This window comes from Anomaloglossus baeobatrachus, chromosome 1 (genome assembly GCF_048569485.1).
Source record: "Anomaloglossus baeobatrachus isolate aAnoBae1 chromosome 1, aAnoBae1.hap1, whole genome shotgun sequence".
In the NCBI taxonomy this organism is placed as follows: Eukaryota; Metazoa; Chordata; class Amphibia; order Anura; family Aromobatidae; genus Anomaloglossus; species Anomaloglossus baeobatrachus.
This window is the reverse complement of record NC_134353.1, coordinates 667,546,219-667,567,536: the sequence shown is the minus strand read 5'-3', so window position 1 is coordinate 667,567,536 and position 21,318 is coordinate 667,546,219. Positions and strand designations below refer to the sequence as shown.

Here is a 21,318-nt window from a genome sequence, read left to right as displayed (position 1 = left end):
TAACACTTTTGAGCGTAATACTTTGTGCTACCTCCGGAGGCATAGCCTATACACCCAATTGTCTGGGTCTCCCAATAGAGCGACAAAGAAAAACGCAATCTGCAGGAATCCGTTAGGCGTCCGTTGTTTTTATAATGGACGCTCTATGGTGGCGGATTCCGTTAGAATGCGTCATTTGACGGATTCCGTTAACGCAGCTGACTTTACACAACTGCACAAGCTCAGATGTGTAAAGTCAAGGAAAAAAAACTACAACAGACTGCGTTATTTTGTACGATCTGTAGCATGCGTTGTGCCACTATATGCAACGCATCCGTTGCATGCGTCACACAACGCAATGCTACGGATCCCGTCCAACGCAAGTGTGAAACTAGCCTTAGCTATCCGCATATTAATCAATATACAGCATGCATAAGAGTTTATAAGGAAAGGATTCAACATTTTGGAGAAAAATACAATCAGAAAATCCAATAACCTGACCATAAAATTATTTTTAAAGTGATACAAAAAGCCTAAGGCTAAGTTCACATTTCCGTTGATTTGTATCAGTCACATGCGTCGCTTGACGCATGTGACTGATGCGCTGTTCAACGCTGTACAACGGATGCAAAGAACAGAATTCTTTGTCGGATTCCGTTGTGTGCGGGGGGCAGAGTTCGGGGGCAGAGCCGAGCGGGGGGCGGGGCCAGGCGCTGAGGATGTCAGTGGAAGTGCTGCGGTCTGCATGGCTGGGGACAGGTGAGTGTATCTGTGAGTGAGTGTGTGTATGTGCATGTATGTATGTATGTGTGTGCACATGCAAAGTGCGGGAGGGGGCGAAGCCGAGCGGGGGGCGGGGCCAGGCGCTGAGGATGTCAGTAGAAGTGCTGCGGTCTGCATGGCTGGGGACAGGTGAGTGTATGTGTGAGTGAGTGTGTGTATGTGCATGTATGTATGTATGTATGTGTGTGTGTGCACATGCAAAGTGCGGGAGGGGGCGGAGCCGAGCAGGGGGCGGGGCCAGACGAGGGTGTCAGTGCTTGTCTGCATGGCTGGGGACAGGTGTGTGTGTGTGTGTGTGTGTGTACATACATGTGCAGAGTGCGGGAGGGGGCGGGGCCGAGCGGGGAAGTGTCGGCCTCCCTGCACACGTAACCAGCCTAAATATCGGGTAACAGCAAAGCACCCGATGTTTACCTTGGTTACCCGATATTTACCTTGGTTACGGGCCTACACCGCTTAGCGCTGGCTCCTTGCACCGTAACCAGGGTAAATATCGGGTAACCAACCAAAGCTGGTGACGTGTGCAGGGAGCCAGAGAGCATGCGCAGCGAAATCCGACGGATCTCGCTGCTCAAAAAACGTTACATGCTGCGTTCCCCCCGCCCGGCGGTCAGTCGTTCCACGACTGATCAGTCGGGCGGAGGGTGCAACGCAGCATCATCAGTCACAATCCGCTGCTCATACAAGTCTATGGGAGCAACGGAATCCGCTAAACGGATTCCGCTGTTTACAAGAGCAGCGGATTGTGACTGATAGATTTTAGCGGAAATGTGAACTTAGCCTAACACAGAAGTAATAGCCAGCAACATATAATGCAACAATGTATCAATAGTGCATAATGATATCCATACGATTGTTAAAGCCCTGTGGCATGCGGGTCCCCAGCTCAAATATCCACCTACTCTCTCTTGCAAGCACTTTTTTATGAAAATCTCCCCCTCTCAATGGTTTTTTTACATGCTCTATGCCTATAAAAGAAAAACCGCGTAAATCCCCATTGTGTTTTTTTGAAAAATGTCGGGATACTACTGATGCACCAACCATTGGCAAATTGCTAGCATCTGAAAGATGTTTGCGGATTCTGGTTTTAAGGGGGTTCATCGTTCAGCCTACATATTGCATGCGGCATATATTGCAATTAATTAAATAAACTACATTCTCCGTATTACAGTTTATAAAAGAACAAACATTAAACTGTTTTTCATTGGAAATAGATGTAAATATTTTAGACTTATTAGCAAAACCGCAGTACTTACAAATATTAGCACCGCATTAAAAAAATCCTATTGTTTTTAACCAGTTGCTAGGGGAGATTTTGTCTGGATCTTTGAATATGCTAGGTGATAATAATGTAGCTAAGGTTGGGGCTCTTTTTGCCACAAAGGCAATATCAATATTTTCCACAATGTTTTTCAAAATATCATTCTGAGATAATAACGGAAGATATTTTCTGATAATTTTGACAATAGAATTAAACTGAGGACTATAGTTGGTGCTGAAAACTACCCCAGATTTTTTGGAGTCAAACTGTCTTTTTTCTTAGTAGAATCCAACAGCTTAACCCTATCAATGCCTGCTATTTTTTTCTTGGCTCTCTCCAAAGACCAATTGGGATACCCCCTTTTTTTTTTTTAAATTGTTACAAGTTATTTCAATTTCTTCCTCCAATCTATCACTAGATGTGGTATTCCTTTTTAGTCTAATAAGCTCTACCACAGGAATATTCTGAATGACATGTTTGGGATGACTAGAGGAAGCCATTAAAATACTATTGCATGCAGTAGGTTTTTTATAGGGAGATATCAAGACCTTATTGCTATCCAAATCTGCGGTCAATTTTAGGTCCAAGAAGTTTGTTGATACCTCATGACTACTACTCGTAAATTTTAGATTGAAATCATTCAAATCCAAATAAGAAAAAAAACTTTTCGCAGACGAGAGACTACCCCTCCAGACAAATATCAGATCATCAATAAATCTACCCAGCCAAACAATATTATCCTTGTATGGGTTATCAATGTTAAAAATATAATTTTCCTCCCACACGGACATAACCAGGTTAGCTAGGGAAGGTGAAAACTTAGCGCCCATGCTCACGCCTTGTGTCTGGAGGAAGTATCTCTCATCAAACGAAAAATAATTGTGACCCAAAAGAAACTGAATTGAAGAGACAATAAACTTCTGGATGGAATCCTCGTAATTACTGTATCTGGACAAATACCGTATATGCCGGCGTATAAGACGACTGGGCGTATAAGACGACCCCCAACTTCTGCCCTAAAAATATAGAATTTGGGATATACTCACTGTATAAGACTACCCCCGTTCAGTATGCTTCAGTATGCTAAGAGCAGGGGGCCGCACTGTGTGAGGAGGTGTTTTTTTTACTGTCCAGTATAACCAATAGGATTAGTGCAGGGGCCAGCATGTAAGCTCTTCATTAATGTCCCTGCATGGATGCGAGGGGAATCTGGCGTTACTGCACTAATCCTATTGGTTATACTGGACAGTGAAAAAAAAAAAAACACCTCCTCACACAGTGCGGCCCCCTGCTATATATACGCTATATATCCGCTGTATATATACCAGTATATATGCTGTATGATATACCAGTACGGGGCCGGGCTGTGTATCGCGTTTCCATAACGACGAGGCAGGAACTTCCCTGCTAGAGCGCTGACGTCAAGGCAGAGCTGCTTGCCTCTGATTGGCCAGCGCTCTGCCATTCAGCAGCGGTGACAGCAAGTTCCTCCCTCGTCGCTATGGAGGCAGAATCCAAGCGTGGAACGGAGTGGAGCGGCGCACTACAGCACCCAGGTATATATCCGGCGTATAAGACGACCCCCCACTGTAGCCATTATTTTAAGGGGGTAAAAAGTCGTCTTATACGCCAGTATATGTGATACATCGTATCGCGACGTGATGGGGGATAGAGGGATATAACCCCACCACATCGCAAGATAGCCACATATAGTCAGATTGCCAGTGAAATTTTTCCATAATCTGTATCATACTTTTGGAATCTTTAAGGTGACTTGGTGTTAATGGCACTAGGGGTTGAAGATAAAAATCCACCCACTCCCCTAGTTTCTCACTGAATAACCCTATCCCAGACACAATAGGTCTGAGAGGGGGAGGAAAAACCTCTTTATGAACTTTGGGGAGTGAGTGGTATATTGGGACAATCGGTGTTTCACAAAAGATAAACTTCTTAATTCTACCCATACTGATCCCCTCCTGTAACAGATGTAATAATTCAGAATTAAATGAATTAGTTGGATTTGATGGCAATTTAACATAGGTGCTACTATTTTCCAGATCCAACAAGTTCACTTTCCTGTATAAACCAGCATTGAGAGCTACAACAGCTTGTCCGCCTGGACAATAAGGAGATCGCTGTTTGCTCTCAGCTCATTAATTGCCCTATGTTCAGAAGTACTCAGATTGAATTTAACCTCTTGATGTTCCACCTGGTTGTAAAGAGACACCAACTCACTTTCAATTGTTTCTTGAAAAAAATCAAGGAAAGGAGGTCTTGATTTTACTGGGTAAAATATAGGATTACGAGTCTAAAACCTATCATTTAAATTCACCCTATGCTCCAGCTCTGTCTCCCCCTCTAGTTGTCTTAGATTGGAGATCGCTACCTGTTCACTAAAATGAATACAATTATTATCCAATGATACACTGGTAGATGATAAATCATTATACACATGAATATTATCTTCATTATAATGAACTTTAAGGGTCAAATTGCGTGCAAATCTATTGATATCAACAATAGTGTCAAATAAATTTAATTTTTTGACTGGAGAGAAACCTAGTCCTTTAGACAAAAGTCCAATTTGTGAATCTGTCAAAATATAACTAGAAAGATTAAATACAGGAATCTCTGTTAACTGCGCTTGCGGAACGTCATATGATAGACTTTTGGACTTATGTTTCCTTCCTCCCCTCTTGCAAGATCATTTTTTGGCAAGGCACCTTCTTGCTGGAAGTTCCTTTTTTGGTGTTTCTTGCCACCAGTCTGAATACTGGCTACTGAAGCAACCGAGGAGTCCGTTAATTCATCCGATGTTTCTCCAAAAGAGGTATCATAATTGGCCGTGGAATTGAAAGATACCTTAGGTTTTTTATACCAAGGCTTGTGTTTTCTCAAAATGGAGGGAGGATTACTAGCCCAATTATACATTTTATCATTCTTATAATCCTCAAGATCTCTCAAGAATTTTCTTTTCTTTATGGCTATAATGGAATTCTCCCTTCTCTTTAAGTTGTTGTACGTACGGTCCTGGAATTTAACTTGTAACAATTTAAAAAAAAGGGGGTATCCCAATTGGTCTTTGGAGAGAGCCAAGAAAAAAATAGCAGGCATTGATAGGGTTAAGCTGTTGGATTCTACTAAGAAAAAAAAGACAGTTTGACTCCAAAAAATCTGGGGTAGTTTTCAGCACCAACTATAGTCCTCAGTTTAATTCTATTGTCAAAATTATCAGAAAATATCTTCAGTTATTATCTCAGAATGATATTTTGAAAAACATTGTGGAAAATAATGATATTGCCTTTGTGGCAAAAAGAGCCCCAACCTTAGCTACATTATTATCACCTAGCATGTTCAAAGATCCAGACAAAATCTCCCCTAGCAACTGATTAAAAACAATAGGATTTTTTAAATGCGGTGCTAATATTTGTAAGTGCTGCGGTTTTGCTAATAAGTCTAAAATATTTACATCTATTTCCAATGAAAAACAGTTTAATGTTCGTTCTTTTATAAACTGTAATACGGAGAGAAGGGAATTTTGTTTACTTACCGTAAATTCCTTTTCTTCTAGCTCCTATTGGGAGACCCAGACAATTGGGTGTATAGCTTCTGCCTCCGGAGGCCACACAAAGTATTACACTTTAAAAAGTGTAACCCCTCCCCTCTGCCTATACACCCTCCCGTGCATCACGGGCTCCTCAGTTTTGGTGCAAAAGCAGGAAGGAGGAAACTTATAAATTGGTCTGAGGTAAATTCAATCCGAAGGATGTTCGGAGAACTGAAAACCATGAACCAAAAGAACAATTCAACATGAACAGCATGTGTACACAAAAGAACAAACAGCCCGAAGGGAACAGGGGCGGGTGCTGGGTCTCCCAATAGGAGCTAGAAGAAAAGGAATTTACGGTAAGTAAACAAAATTCCCTTCTTCTTTGTCGCTCCATTGGGAGACCCAGACAATTGGGACGTCCAAAAGCAGTCCCTGGGTGGGTAAAAGAATACCCCGATAAAAAGAGCCGACAACGGCCCCCTCTTACAGGTGGGCAACTGCCGCCTGAAGGACTCGCCTACCTAGACTGGCATCCGCCGAAGCATAGGTATGCACCTGATAGTGTTTCGTGAAAGTGTGCAGACTAGACCAGGTAGCCGCCTGACACACCTGCTGAGCCGTAGCCCGGTGCCTCAATGCCCAAGACGCCCCAACGGCTCTGGTAGAATGGGCTTTCAGCCCTGAAGGAATCGGCCCAGAAGAACGGTAGGCTTCAAAAATCGGTTCCTTGATCCACCGAGCCAAGGTTGACTTGGAAGCCTGCGACCCCTTACGCTGGCCAGCGACAAGGACAAAAAGCGCATCAGAGCGGCGCAGCGGCGCCGTGCGAGACACGTAGATCCGGAGTGCTCTCACTAGATCTAACAAATGTAAATCCTTTTCACATTGGTGAATTGGATGAGGGCAAAATGAAGGTAAGGAGATATCCTGATTGAGATGAAAAGGGGACACCACCTTAGGGAGAAATTCCGGGACCGGACGCAGAACCACCTTATCCTGGTGAAATACCAGGAAAGGGGCTTTGCATGACAGCGCTGCAAGCTCTGACACTCTTCGGAGTGATGTAACCGCCACTAGAAATGCCACCTTCTGCGAAAGACGTGATAGAGAGACATCCCGCAGCGGCTCAAAAGGTGGTTTTTGAAGAGCCCGTAGAACCGAGTTGAGATCCCAGGGTTCCAGCGGCCGCTTGTAAGGTGGGACTATGTGGCAAACTCCCTGCAGGAACGTGCGGACCTGCGGAAGCCTGGCTAGACGCTTTTGAAAAAACACGGAAAGCGCCGATACTTGTCCCTTGAGAGAGCCGAGAGACAAACCCTTGTCCATTCCGGATTGAAGGAAGGAAAGAAACGTGGGTAAGGCAAACGGCCAGGGGGTAAAACCCTTATCAGAGCACCAGGATAAGAAGATCTTCCAAGTCCTGTGATAGATCTTGGCTGATGTTGGTTTCCTGGCTTGTCTCATAGTGGAAATCACCTCTTGAGATAACCCTGAGGACGCTAGGAGCCAGGACTCAATGGCCACACAGTCAGGTTGAGGGCCGCAGAATTCAGATGGAAAAATGGCCCTTGAGACAGCAAGTCTGGTCGGTCTGGGAGCGCCCACGGTTGACCCACCGTGAGGTGCCACAGGTCCAGGTACCACGACCTCCTCGGCCAGTCTGGAGCGACGAGGATGGCGCGGCGGCAGTCGGACCTGATCTTGCGCAACACTCTGGGTAGCATTGCCAGAGGGGGGAATACATAAGGCAGTCGAAACTGCGACCAATCCTGAACTAAGGCGTCCGCCGCCAGAGCTCTGTGATCCTGAGACCATGCCATGAATGCCGGGACTTTGTTGTTGTGCCGTGACGCCATGAGATCGACATCCGGCGTTCCCCAGCGGCAACAGATCTCTTGAAACACGTCCGGGTGGAGAGACCATTCCCCCGCGTCCATGCCCTGGCGACTGAGAAAGTCTGCTTCCCAGTTTTCTACGCCCGGGATGTGAACCGCGGAGATGGTGGAGGCTGTGGCCTCCGCCCACAGCAGAATCCGACGAACTTCTTGGAAGGCTTGACGACTGCGAGTGCCGCCCTGGTGGTTGATGTACGCGACCGCCGTGGCGTTGTCCGACTGTATGCGGATCTGCCTGCCCTCCAGCCACCGATGGAACGCCTTTAGGGCTAGATACACTGCCCTTATCTCCAGAACATTGATCTGAAGGGAGGACTCTGTCGGAGTCCAGGTTCCCTGAGCCTTGTGGTGGAGAAACACCGCTCCCCACCCTGACAGACTCGCGTCCGTCGTGACCACAGCCCAGGATGGGGGCAGGAAAGATTTTCCCTGCGACAGAGAAGTGGGAAGAAGCCACCACTGAAGAGAGGTCTTGGCTGCCAGAGAAAGAGAGACGTTCCTGTCTAAAGACGTCGACCTCTTGTCCCATTTGCGGAGAATGTCCCATTGGAGTGGACGCAGATGAAACTGCGCGAAGGGAACAGCCTCCATTGCTGCCACCATCTTCCCCAGGAAGTGCATGAGGCGCCTCAAGGGGTGTGACTGGGCCCGAAGGAGAGATTGCACCCCTGTTTGCAGCGAACGCTGTTTGTCCAGCGGTAGCTTGACTATCGCTGAGAGAGTATGAAACTCCATCCCGAGGTAAGTCAGTGATTGGGTCGGAGTCAATTTTGACTTTGGGAAATTGATGATCCACCCGAACCTCTGGAGAGTCTCCAGAGCAACGGTCAGACTGTGTTGACATGCCACCCGGGAGGGTGCCTTGACTAGGAGATCGTCTAGGTACGGGATCACCGAGTGGCCCTGAGAGTGTAGGACTGCCACAACGGATGCCATGACCTTGGTGAAGACCCGTGGGGCTGTCGCCAGGCCGAAAGGCAGTGCCACAAACTGAAGGTGTTCGTCCCCGATGGCGAAACGCAGGAAGCGTTGATGCTCTGGAGCGATCGGCACATGGAGATAGGCATCCCTGATGTCGATTGATGCTAGGAAGTCTCCTTGGGACATCGAAGCGATGACAGAGCGGAGGGATTCCATGCAAAACCGCCTGGTTCTCACATGTCTGTTGAGCAATTTGAGGTCCAAAACGGGACGGAATGAACCGTCCTTTTTTGGCACCACGAACAGGTTGGAGTAAAACCGCGACCACGTTCCTGAAGGGGAACGGGGATCACAACTCCTTCTGTCATCAGAGTGTCCACCGCCTGAAAAAGTGCAACGGTTCGTTCGGGGGGCGGAGATGTTCTGAAAAAACGAGTCGGAGGACGAGAGCTGAACTCTATCCTGTAACCGTGAGACAGAATGTCTCTCACCCATCGGTCTTGGACATGTGGCCACCAGGCGTCGCAAAAGCGGGAGAGCCTGCCACCGACCGAGGATGCGGTTTGGGGAGGCCGAAAGTCATGAGGAGGCCGCCTTGGAGACGGTACCTCCGGCGGTCTTTGGAGGACGTGACTTAGACCGCCATGCAGAAGAGTTTCTCTGGCTCTTCTGCGGCCTGTTGGACGAGGAGGATTGGGATCTGGCTGAGGGCCGAAAGGACCGAAACCTCGCTTGAATTTTTCGTTGCTGAGGTCTGTTTGGTTTGGGCTGGGGTAAGGACGAGTCCTTTCCCTTGGATTGCTTAATAATTTCATCCAATCGCTCGCCAAACAATCGGTCGCCAGAAAAAGGCAAACCGGTCAAGAACTTCTTGGAAGCAGAGTCTGCCTTCCATTCGCGTAGCCACATGGCCCTGCGAACTGCCACCGAATTGGCGGATGCTACCCCTGTGCGGCTAGCCGAGTCCAGGATAGCATTCATGGCGTAGGATGAAAATACCGACGCCTGAGAAGTCAAAGACGCTACTTGCGGCGCAGAGGTACGGGTGACTGCATTAATCTCAGACAGATAAGCTGAGATAGCCTGGAGCGCCCACACTGCTGCAAAGGCTGGGGCAAAGGACGCGCCTATGGCTTCATAGATGGATTTCATTAGAAGCTCTATCTGCCTGTCCGTGGCATCCTTGAGCGATGAACCGTCAGCCACTGCTACTACGGATCTAGCCGCCAGTCTAGAGACTGGAGGATCCACCTTGGGACATTGAGCCCAACCCTTAAAAACATCAGGGGGGAAGGGGTAACGTGTGTCATTAAGGCGTTTAGTAAAGCGCTTGTCCGGAAAAGCCCTGTGCTTCTGGACAGCATCTCTGAAGTTAGAGTGATCGAAGAAAGCACTCCGAGTACGTTTGGGAAACCTAAACTGGTGCTTCTCCTGCTGTGAAGCCGAATCCTCTACCAGTGGAGTTGGAGGAGAAAGATCTAGCACCTGGTTGATGGACGCTATAAGGTCATTTACTATGGCGTCCCCTTCAGGTGTATCAAGATTGAGAGCAACGTCAGGGTCAGAGTCCTGGGCTGCAACCTCCGCCTCATCCTCTAGAGAGTCCTCAAGCTGAGACCCCGAACAGCGTGACGAAGTCGGGGAAGATTCTAAGCGAGCCCGCTTAGCCGGTCTGGGACTGAGGTCCGTGCCGGAGTCCTCCACGTAATAACTGGAGGCCACACCAGGAGCACGCTTCGTCGCAGACCGAGAGGGGCCTGGGGGCGATCCCGCAGAGCCCGAGGCCTGTGTAAGGGCCGGTCTGGACTGCAAGGCCTCTAGTATCTTAGCAGACCATTTGTCCATAGACTGAGCCATGGATTGTGAAAGTGACTCAGAGAGCTTGTCAGCTAAAATTGCCAACTCTGTCCCTGCCACCTGGACAGGGGGAGTCGGCGGTTCTACCTGGGCCGAGGGACCCCCTAGTGCCTCAGGCTCCGGCTGAGCGAGTGCCACAGGGGCCGAGCATTGCTCACAGTGAGGGTAGGTGGAACCTGCAGGTAGCATAGCCGCACAAGAGGTACAGGTTGCAAAATAGCTCTGTGTCTTGGCACCCTTGCTCCTTGTGAACGACATGCTGTTGTCTCCCAGGAGCGTGATCACTGAGGGTATATAGCCACAAGCTAACAGTACAGCCGAACCGAGAAAATGTATACAAATATAATATATATATATATATATATATATATATATATATATATATATATATATATATATATATACACAGTTCGGCACCCTAGGGGGACCAGCACGGGGTAACCGGTGTGGCTTACCGACCGCTCAAGCGGTGTGTGGCCACCAGATTCCCTGCCTCGGGTCTCCCAGAGCTGCAGCCAGAAGTCCTCCACCGGCAGAATGTGCTTAAAACATGGCTGTCGGCGTTCACAGGGGAGGAGGGAGCCGTGGGCGTAACTAAAAAAGTGCGGGAATCTGGTGCACCAGAGTGATTAGTGAGGGGGGAGGAGGACACCTAAGTGTGCTCCAGCCCTCACTGTCGGCGTCAGACCGACCGTCCCGCCCTTACCCCTGACTGGCAGGCCCGGGGGCGGGAGTTTAAGGCACTAGGCCGCAAAAGCCGGGGACTAAAGTTAAAACCGCGGCCGGCAGGCAGGCGCGATCGGCGCGGTAGTCCTGGTCTCATACCAACACTGCAGTCGCTGCAGCGTCTGAGGCCAAAGTGCACCATACACCGTCCCCAAGGGGACACAGAGTACCTGTAGATGCAGGGCCCTGTCCCTGATGATACTCAGTCTCCTGTCCGTCAGAATCCCACAGGGGCTGCGGATGGAGCCCGGTCCCAGTGCCTGGATGACCGGTTAGGATCCCACTTCACCCAGAGCCCCTAAGGGATGGGGAAGGAAAACGGCATGTGGCTCCTGCCTGTGTACCCGCAATGGGTACCTCAACCTTAACAGCACCGCCGACTTAGTGGGGTGAGAAGGGAGCATGCCGGGGGCCCTGTTAGGGGCCCTCTTTTCTTCCATCCGATATAATCAGCAGCTGCTGCTGACTAAAATGGGAGCTTATGAGTGAATGTGTGCCTCCTTCACACAAAGCATAAAAACTGAGGAGCCCGTGATGCACGGGGGGGTGTATAGGCAGAGGGGAGGGGTTACACTTTTTAAAGTGTAATACTTTGTGTGGCCTCCGGAGGCAGAAGCTATACACCCAATTGTCTGGGTCTCCCAATGGAGCGACAAAGAAATGTAGTTTATTTAATTAATTGCAATATATGCCGCATGCAATATGTAGGCTGCACGATGAACCCCCTTAAAACCAGAATCCGCAAACATCTTTCAGATGCTAGCAATTTGCCAATGGTTGGTGCATCAGTAGTATCCCGACATTTTTCAAAAAAACACAATGGGGATTTACGCGGTTTTTCTTTTATAGGCATAGAGCATGTAAAAAAACCATTGAGAGGGGGAGATTTTCATAAAAAAGTGCTTGCAAGAGAGAGTAGGTGGATATTTGAGCTGGGGACCCGCATGCTACAGGGCTTTAACAATCGTATGGATATCATTATGCACTATTGATACATTGTTGCATTATATGTTGCTGGCTATTACGACTGTGTTAGGCTTTTTGTATCACTTTAAAAATAATTTTATGGTCAGGTTATTGGATTTTCTGATTGTATTTTTCTCCAAAATGTTGAATCCTTTCCTTATAACTCTTATGCATGCTGTATATTGATTAATATGCGGATAGCTTACATGTTTGAGTTGCTTTTCTAGCTTATGTTTTTAAATCTCTCACACATGTTTGTAATTACCTTGATGGGAGTGAGATGTATATAAGGTTCTATGTTTGGAAAGCAGATCAGATTCTGGACCGTGAAGAAGGCAGATTTTACCGCTGAAACGCGTAGTCCTATCTGCGCTATTTTCCTGCGATAATGCTGTTCTGAATTGATTGGACCATTATATTTTAATGAATTTATGAATAAAAAGAAGGAAATTTTTTTTAACAGCATCCTGGATTGCTCACGTTATTGCTGGACTCTGCCTTGTTGTTGTTCATATTATATATATTATATATATATATATATATATATATATATATATATATATATATATATATATATATATATATATATATTTTTTTTGAGCTTCCATTGGAGACTTGTACCCATAATTGTTTGATGACTTGTACTGTACATTATTGCAATAAATAGAACGCATCACAGTCTTTTATGAAGTCCAGCCTTTGGCTGGAATTCATTTATTCAATGGAGTTGTTGAGATAGCAGCGATGGGGGCCTCTAGACTTACCTGGCTGCCATAGCATTCCATGGTCATGGTGTGATCTCATCACAAGAGGACAGATAGATGCTTGAACAGGAAAGCGCGCCTCAAAAGCCACTGTGAGTAATTAACATCGGCATATAAAGTGTTAAGGCAAAAGCTGACTGTATAACACAGCTGGCTTTACACCCTTTTGAAGCTCCTAACAAATATATCCGTCATGGAGTCAAGCATGCTGGGGTTAGGCTTACAGGGAAAATATACCACAAAATGACTAAAAGCACCTTAGCTTCAGATTCAGGGTTTGCTGGATCAGCTGGCACAGCCATCTCTACAGTTCGCGTCTCTACAGCAATAACTCCCAATGGAATTCCTCCTAATCTAAAAATCAAATTATACAGGACAGCAAATCAACTATAAAATCACACACAAACTATTATGTTAAATAAATGTAAAATGACAGCATTGCCGTTGTGACCATACCTTGCCCGTCCAACCACTACAGTCTGTGCCCAACGTTGCATGATCTCCTTGAAGCTTCCATGATCAAAGAAACCAGTCTGCCATGTGCCTTTGACAGCTGCAAAGATATGAGTTGTTTTAACAATAAGGACTTTGGGAGGTAAAATGTGAAATAATTAAATTATAATCTGTGGACTTACTGGGATGGGGTCTTCCAGCAAGCATCCAACGGGGGTCATAAGGCGTTTTTGTCGGAATAAACTCAATAAGACGGTCAATTGGGTCAGAAGGCGAGATCACAGGAACTGGACTGTGTTTGTCCTTCAGATGTCCAAACATACACATGTAAGTAGAGGTATATTTAACAATGTCATTAACTATAACTACCAATAAATTTAACTGCTACCAATTGTCTTTAAGAAAATACCCACATAAAACAAGATGGCAACTATTATAGTTTAACCCAGGGGTCTCAAACTCGGCTGGGTGTATGGGCCGCACAGAGGAAAAAAAATAATTTGGGGGCCGCATTCTTTGCAGGACAAAGTGACATTTTTATTGGTACCATATATAATATATTTTATTGGTTTTTAGACACCTTGGGATCACTGATTTTGAACATTTTCACTTGTTCATTATAGCAAACGTGCACATTCTTTGTTTAAATATAAACATTTTTTTTTTTTTATATTTTATTCCTTTCTTGTAACTAATAGTCTTACAATTAGCACTATATAGAAATTTTGACCAACATCTTTTAGTAATGTTCCCCATCTTGTTGTAACGTGCCCATCCTTGTCCCCTTGTAGTATTGTGCCCCATTCCACAGTAATGTGCCCAGCCTTGTCCCCTTGTAGTATTGTACCCCATCCTAGTCCCCATTCCACAGTAATGTGCTCATCCTTGTCCCCATCCTAAAGTAATGTTCCCCAACCTTGTCCCCATTTTGTAGTAATGTGTTCATCCTTGTCCCCATGTTCTAGTAATGTGTTCATCCTTGTCCCCATCCTATAGTAATGTCCCCAATCTATAGTAATGTGTCCATCCTTGTCCCCCATCTTATAGTAATGTTCCTGATCCTTGTCCCCTTGTAGCAATGTCCCCATCCTATAGTAATGTACCCATCCTTTAGTAATGTGCCAACCTTGTCCCCACCCTATAGTAATGTCCCCAGCATTATCCCTATTCTATAGTAATGTTTCCCATCCTTGTCCCCATCCTGTAGTAATGTCCCCATCCTATAGTAATGTCCCAAGCCTTGTCCCCATTCTATGGTCATGTGCCCATCCTAGTCCCTATCCTATAGTAATGTCCCCATACTATAGTAATAACGTCCCCATCCAATAGTATTGTGCCCATCCTTGTAATGTCCCAATCCTATAGTAACGTCCCCAGCCTTATCCCCATCTCATAGTAATGTGCGCACTTTGTCCCCATCCTGTAGTAATGGGTCAGCAGCTCCCCTCACCTTCCACAGACGCCGGAGTGAAGCCGAGTGGGCGGTCTCTGGCCCCAGATCCACAGTGATTGGACAGATCGGTCACAAGGCTGGTTTCTCCAATCAGAGCTGGGGGCGGGTGAAACAGAGGTCACCCAGCTCCAGCCAATGATCAGGGCTACAGCTGCACTGACCATGGCTGGATTTCAATGTTTCAGCGATTTTCAATGGCTGAAACATTAGTGGCTGTGATTGGCTGAGCGGCGTTCGTCAGCCAATCACAGCCTCCGTAGATCCGGGGAGGAGACACCACCCCTCATGAGGTCCCCTCCTCCCCGAATCTAAGGTATTTGCAGCGATCGCAGCCACCGGGGCTGCGATTTCGCCATGACATACTGGGTACGTCATGGGTCCTTAAGTACCAGGGAGCCATAATGTACCCAGTACGTCATAGGTCGCTAAGGGGTTAACGTCCAACACACACACACACACACACACACACACACACACCATTCTTCTCACCTGTCCCGCGCTCCCGCCGTTGCCTCATCTCTGCTTCATGCGGCCCCCAGGCCCGTGCCCCTGTTCACTATCGCGGCAGGTGCAGTGTCACTGTCAGTGATTTATGTGAGATGATTGTATTGCCGGCGCGAGAGCTCAGCGCCTGCAACACATTCATCTGACATAAAGCGCAGACAGTGGCTGCGGCCCCTGCACCTGCCGCGATAGTGAATAGGGGCACGGGCCTGGGGGCCGCACGAAGTACCCTGAGGGGCCGCATGCTGGTTTATCCCCTTCACCTCCCATTCTGCTTTCACCTTCCTAATAAAGCCAATTTTTTCAATTCTGACTAGTGTCACTTCATGAGGTTATAACTCTCGAACGGATCCAGGTGATTCTGAGACTGGGGTTTGTTTTTTTGTTTTTTTTACACATTGTACTTTATGATAGTGGTAAATTTAGAACGATATTTTTTGCATTTATTTGTGAAAATATCGGAAATTTGGCAAACATTTTGAAAATGTAGCAATTTTCAAAATATAAATTATTATGCCCTTAAACCAGAAGGTTATCTCACAGAAAATAATTAACAAAACTTTTACGACATGTCTACTTTACATCAGCATCATTTTTTAAACATTTTTTTTTGTTAGGAAGTTAGAAGAAGAGTTAAAAGCATTATCAGCAATTTCTCATTTTGCAACAAAATTTGCAAAACCAATTCATTTAGGGAACACATCAAGTTTGAAGTGACTTTGAGAGACCTATGTGACAGAAAATACCCAAAAGTGACAATATTCTAAAAACTGCACTCCTCAAAGTGCTCAAAAAACATTTAATAATGTTTATTAACCCTTTAAGGTGCTTCCCAGGAATCAAAGCAACGATTCGCTGGAATGCACTACCCAGGAAAATTCGCTTAATTCACAGTACCCATAGTTTTAAGCAGGTCTTAAAAATACATTTTTTGAGACTGGCCTATCACCTCACTTATCTAACTAGCTACTCCTAACTATTCCTGTTTTGCCCTTATAATATTTTCTTCAAAATCTGGTCTATCATCTGTTTACATACTCTACATGCACTTAAAGGGAACCAATCACAGGATTTTCCTATATAACCTAAAGCCAGTGCTATACTGGCACTATCAGGCTGATTCTATACATACCTGCAGTGGTCAGCTCGGATGAATAGGTTTTGAAACACAAGCAAGTTAAGCTTGTAAAATGAACAGTTTTTTTGATTGGCAGCAGCTGTCGAGCAGCTAATATCTGAGGTGAGTATTTATAGTGATTCCTGCCCCCCTGCCTGTATCCCTATTATCTGTATATGTCTCCTTTAAATTATAAAATGCTGCGGAATATGTTGGCACTATATAAATAAAAATTATTATTATCTGTCAGTGATGCAGTGACAGAAGCCATTTATACCATGCCACTGGCATGGTCTAACAGGCTTGCCGTAGGTGGCTGATCCGGAGGTCATCATGACGACCTTGAGTTGCCATGGCAATGATTGGGCCCTTGCGATGAAGTCGCGGGGTAGCCAATTGGACAGGAGAGGGAGCTCCCAGCCCGGGGCAGTGCAGGGAATGCTTCTGGCTGTGAGAGACGGGATTCGGCTTACGTGACAGCTGAGCTGGCAGCGATGCCTGTGCACATGCGATCCTCCAGGACGTACCGTTACATCCAGTCACCGCAAAATAGGACGCAGCGACATGTCCAAGATTGGGAAAAGGTTAACATAAAACAATCAGTAAAGAAGGGAATTTTGTTTACTTACCGTAAATTCCTTTTCTTCTAGCTCCAATTGGGAGACCCAGACAATTGGGTGTATAGGCTATGCCTCCGGAGGCCGCACAAAGTATTACACTAAAAGTGTAAAGCCCCTCCCCTTCTGCCTATACACCCCCCGTGCTCCCACGGGCTCCTCAGTTTTGGTGCAAAAGCAAGAAGGAGGAAAAAATTAGAAACTGGTTTAAAGTAAATTCAATCCGAAGGAATATCGGAGAACTGAAACCATTCAACATGAACAACATGTGTACACAAAAAAACAGGGGCGGGTGCTGGGTCTCCCAATTGGAGCTAGAAGAAAAGGAATTTACGGTAAGTAAACAAAATTCCCTTCTTCTTTGTCGCTCCATTGGGAGACCCAGACAATTGGGACGTCCAAAAGCAGTCCCTGGGTGGGTAAAATAATACCTCGTAATAGAGCCGTAAAACGGCCCCTTCCTACAGGTGGGCAACCGCCGCCTGAAGGACTCGTCTACCTAGGCTGGCATCCGCCGAAGCATAGGTATGCACCTGATAGTGTTTCGTGAAAGTGTGCAGGCTCGACCAGGTAGCCGCCTGACACACCTGCTGAGCCGTAGCCTGGTGCCTCAAAGCCCAGGACGCACCCACGGCTCTGGTAGAATGGGCCTTCAGCCCTGAGGGAACCGGAAGCCCAGCAGAACGGTAAGCTTCGAGAATTGGTTCCTTGATCCACCGAGGCAGGGTTGATTTGGAAGCCTGTGACCCTTTACGCTGGCCAGCGACAAGGACAAAGAGTGCATCCGAGCGGCGCAGGGGCGCCGTACGAGAAATGTAGAGTCTGAGTGCTCTCACCAGATCTAACAAGTGCAAATCCTTTTCACATTGGTGAACTGGATGAGGACAAAAAGAAGGTAAGGAGATATCCTGATTGAGATGAAAGGGGGATACCACCTTAGGGAGAAATTCCGGAACCGGACGCAGAACCACCTTGTCCTTGTGAAACACCAGGAAAGGGGCTTTGCACGACAACGCTGCTAGCTCAGACACTCTCCGAAGTGAAGTGACTGCTACTAGGAAAACCACTTTCTGCGAAAGGCGTGAGAGAGAAATATCCCTCATTGGCTCGAATGGTGGTTTCTGAAGAACCATCAGTACCCTGTTCAGATCCCAGGGTTCTAACGGCCGCTTGTAAGGAGGAACGATGTGACAAACCCCCTGCAGGAACGTGCGGACCTGTGGAAGTCTGGCTAGGCGCTTCTGGAAAGACACAGAGAGCGCTGAGACTTGTCCCTTAAGGGAGCCGAGCGACAAACCCTTTTCCAGTCCAGATTGAAGGAAGGACAGAAAAGTGGGCAAGGCAAATGGCCAGGGAGAAAAACCATGAGCAGAGCACCACGACAGGAATATTTTCCACGTCCTGTGGTAGATCTTGGCGGACGTTGGTTTCCTAGCCTGTCTCATAGTGGCAATGACCTCTTGAGATAATCCTGAAGACGCTAGGATCCAGGACTCAATGGCCACACAGTCAGGTTGAGGGCCGCAGAATTCAGATGGAAAAACGGCCCTTGAGACAGCAAGTCTGGTCGGTCTGGTAGTGCCCACGGTTGGCCGACCGTGAGATGCCACAGATCCGGGTACCACGACCTCCTCGGCCAGTCTGGAGCGACGAGGATGACGCGGCGGCAGTCGGCCCTGATCTTGCGTAACACTCTGGGCAACAGTGCCAGAGGAGGAAACACATAAGGGAGCTGAAACTGCGACCAATCCTGAACTAAGGCGTCTGCCGCCAGAGCTCTGGGATCTTGAGACCGTGCCATGAACGTCGGTACCTTGTTGTTGTGCCGGGACGCCATTAGGTCGACGTCCGGCATGCCCCAGCGGCAACATATCTCCTGAAACACGTCCGGGTGAAGGGACCATTCCCCTGCGTCCATGCCCTGGCGACTGAGAAAGTTTGCTTCCCAGTTTTCTACGCCCGGGATGTGAACTGCGGATATGGTGGAGGCTGTGGCTTCCACCCACAGTAGAATCCGCCGGACTTCCTGGAAGGCTTGCCGACTGCGTGTCCCGCCTTGGTGGTTGATGTATGCCACCGCTGTGGAGTTGTCCGACTGAATTCGGATCTGCTTGCCTTCCAGCCACTGCTGGAACGCTTTTAGGGCCAGATACACTGCCCTGATCTCCAGAACATTGATCTGAAGCGAGGACTCTTGCTGAGTCCACGTACCCTGAGCCCTGTGGTGGAGAAAAACTGCTCCCCACCCTGACAGACTCGCGTCCGTCGTGACCACCGCCCAGGATGGGGGTAGGAAGGATTTCCCCTTCGATAATGAAGTGGGAAGAAGCCACCACCGAAGGGAAGCTTTGGTTGCCTGAGAGAGGGAGACGTTCCTGTCGAGGGACGTCGATTTCCTGTCCCATTTGCGTAGGATGTCCCATTGAAGAGGACGCAGGTGAAACTGCGCGAAAGGGACTGCCTCCATTGCTGCCACCATCTTCCCCAGGAAGTGCATGAGGCGCCTCAAGGGGTGTGACTGACCTTGAAGGAGAGATTGCACCCCCGTCTGTAGTGAACGCTGCTTGTTCAGCGGAAGCTTCACTATCGCTGAGAGGGTATGAAACTCCATGCCAAGATATGTCAGCGATTGGGCCGGTGTCAGATTTGACTTTGGAAAATTGATGATCCACCCGAAACTCTGGAGAGTCTCCAGAGTAGCGTTGAGGCTGTGCTGGCATGCCTCTTGGGAGGGAGCCTTGACCAGCAGATCGTCTAAGTAAGGGATCACCGAGTGACCCTGGCAGTGGAGGACCGCGACTACTGTAGCCATGACCTTGGTGAAAACCCGGGGGGCTGTCGCCAGGCCGAACGGCAGTGCCACGAACTGAAGGTGTTCGTCTCCTATGGCGAAGCGCAGGAAGCGCTGATGCTCTGGAGCAATCGGAACGTGGAGATAAGCATCTTTGATATCGATCGATGCAAGGAAATCTCCTTGGGACATTGAGGCGATGACGGAGCGGAGGGATTCCATCCGGAACCGCCTGGTCTTTACGTGTTTGTTGAGCAGTTTTAGGTCCAGGACAGGACGGAAAGACCCGTCCTTCTTTGGAACCACAAACAGGTTGGAGTAAAAACCGTGACCCTGTTGCTGAGGAGGAACAGGGATCACCACTCCTTCTGCCTTCAGAGTGTCCAACGCCTGCAGAAGAGCATCGGCTCGCTCGGGAGGCGGAGATGTTCTGAAGAATCGAGTCGGAGGACGAGAGCTGAACTCTATCCTGTAACCGTGAGACAGAATGTCTCTCACCCAACGGTCTTTTACCTGTGGCAGCCAGGTGTCGCAAAAGCGGGAGAGCCTGCCACCGACCGAGGATGCGGTGTGAGGCGGCCGTAAGTCATGAGGAAGCCGCCTTGGTAGCGGCACCTCCGGCGGTCTTTTTAGGGCGTGACTTAGACCGCCATGAATCGGAGTTCCTCTGATCCTTCTGAGGCCTTTTGGACAAGGAGAATTGGGCTCTGCCCGCACCCCGAAAGGACCGAAACCTCGACTGTCCCCTCCTCTGTTGGGGTGTGTTTGGTTTGGCCTGGGGTAAGGATGTTTCCTTTCCCTTGGATTGTTTGATGATTTCATCCAATTTTTCACCAAACAAACGGTCGTCAGAAAATGGCAAACCGATTAAGCACTTTTTGGCAATCGAATCTGCCTTCCATTCCCGTAGCCACAAGGCCCTGCGTAATGCCACCGAATTGTCGGCTGCAACCGCCGTACGGCTCGCAGAGTCCAGGATAGCATTAATAGCGTAGGACGCAAATGCCGACGTTTGAGAGGTTATGGAAGCCACTTGCGGCGCAGACGTACGTGTGAGTGCGTCAATTTGGGCTTGACCCGCTGAGATAGCTTGGAGTGCCCATACTGCTGCGAATGCTGGAGCGAAAGACGCGCCGATAGCCTCATAGATGGATTTCAACCAGAGCTCCATCTGTCTGGCAGTGGCATCCTTGAGTGAAGCCCCATCTTCAACTGCAACTATGGATCTAGCCGCCAGTCTGGAGATTGGAGGATCCACCTTGGGACACTGAGTCCAGCCCTTGACCACGTCAGGGGGGAAGGGATAACGTGTATCCTTAAGGCGCTTTAAAAACGCTTATCTGGACAGACTCGGTGTTTCTGGACTGCCTCTCTGAAGTCGGAGTGATCCAGAAACATACTCGCTGTACGCTTGGGGAACCTGAAACGGAACTTCTCCTGTTGAGAAGCTGACTCCTCTGCTGGAGGAGCTGAGGGAGAAATATCCAACATCTGATTTATGGACGCAATAAGATCATTCACTATGGCGTCCCCATCAGGAGTATCCAGGTTGAGAGCGGCCTCAGGATCAGAATCCTGATCAGCTACCTCCGCTTCATCATACAGAGAGTCATCTCTCTGAGACCCTGAACAATGTGATGAGGTCGAGGGGATTTCCAAGCGAGCTCACTTAGGCGGTCTG

At 47.9% G+C, this 21,318-nt stretch overlaps 1 protein-coding gene across 3 annotated transcripts in view; it reads right to left on the bottom strand.

Annotated features, from left to right (window-relative positions):
• The window catches only part of ACACB (acetyl-CoA carboxylase beta), a 352,023-nt gene that overhangs the window by 39,445 nt on the left and 291,260 nt on the right, over window positions 1-21,318 (bottom strand). For all 3 annotated transcript variants that reach the window (XM_075320034.1, XM_075320035.1, XM_075320036.1), the window contains 3 exons: window positions 13,338-13,458; window positions 13,159-13,255; window positions 12,960-13,056 (listed from right to left, as the gene is read on the bottom strand). In XM_075320034.1, coding sequence (XP_075176149.1) covers window positions 12,960-13,056; window positions 13,159-13,255; window positions 13,338-13,458 — 315 coding nt within the window. The remainder of the gene's footprint in view (window positions 1-12,959; window positions 13,057-13,158; window positions 13,256-13,337; window positions 13,459-21,318) is intronic.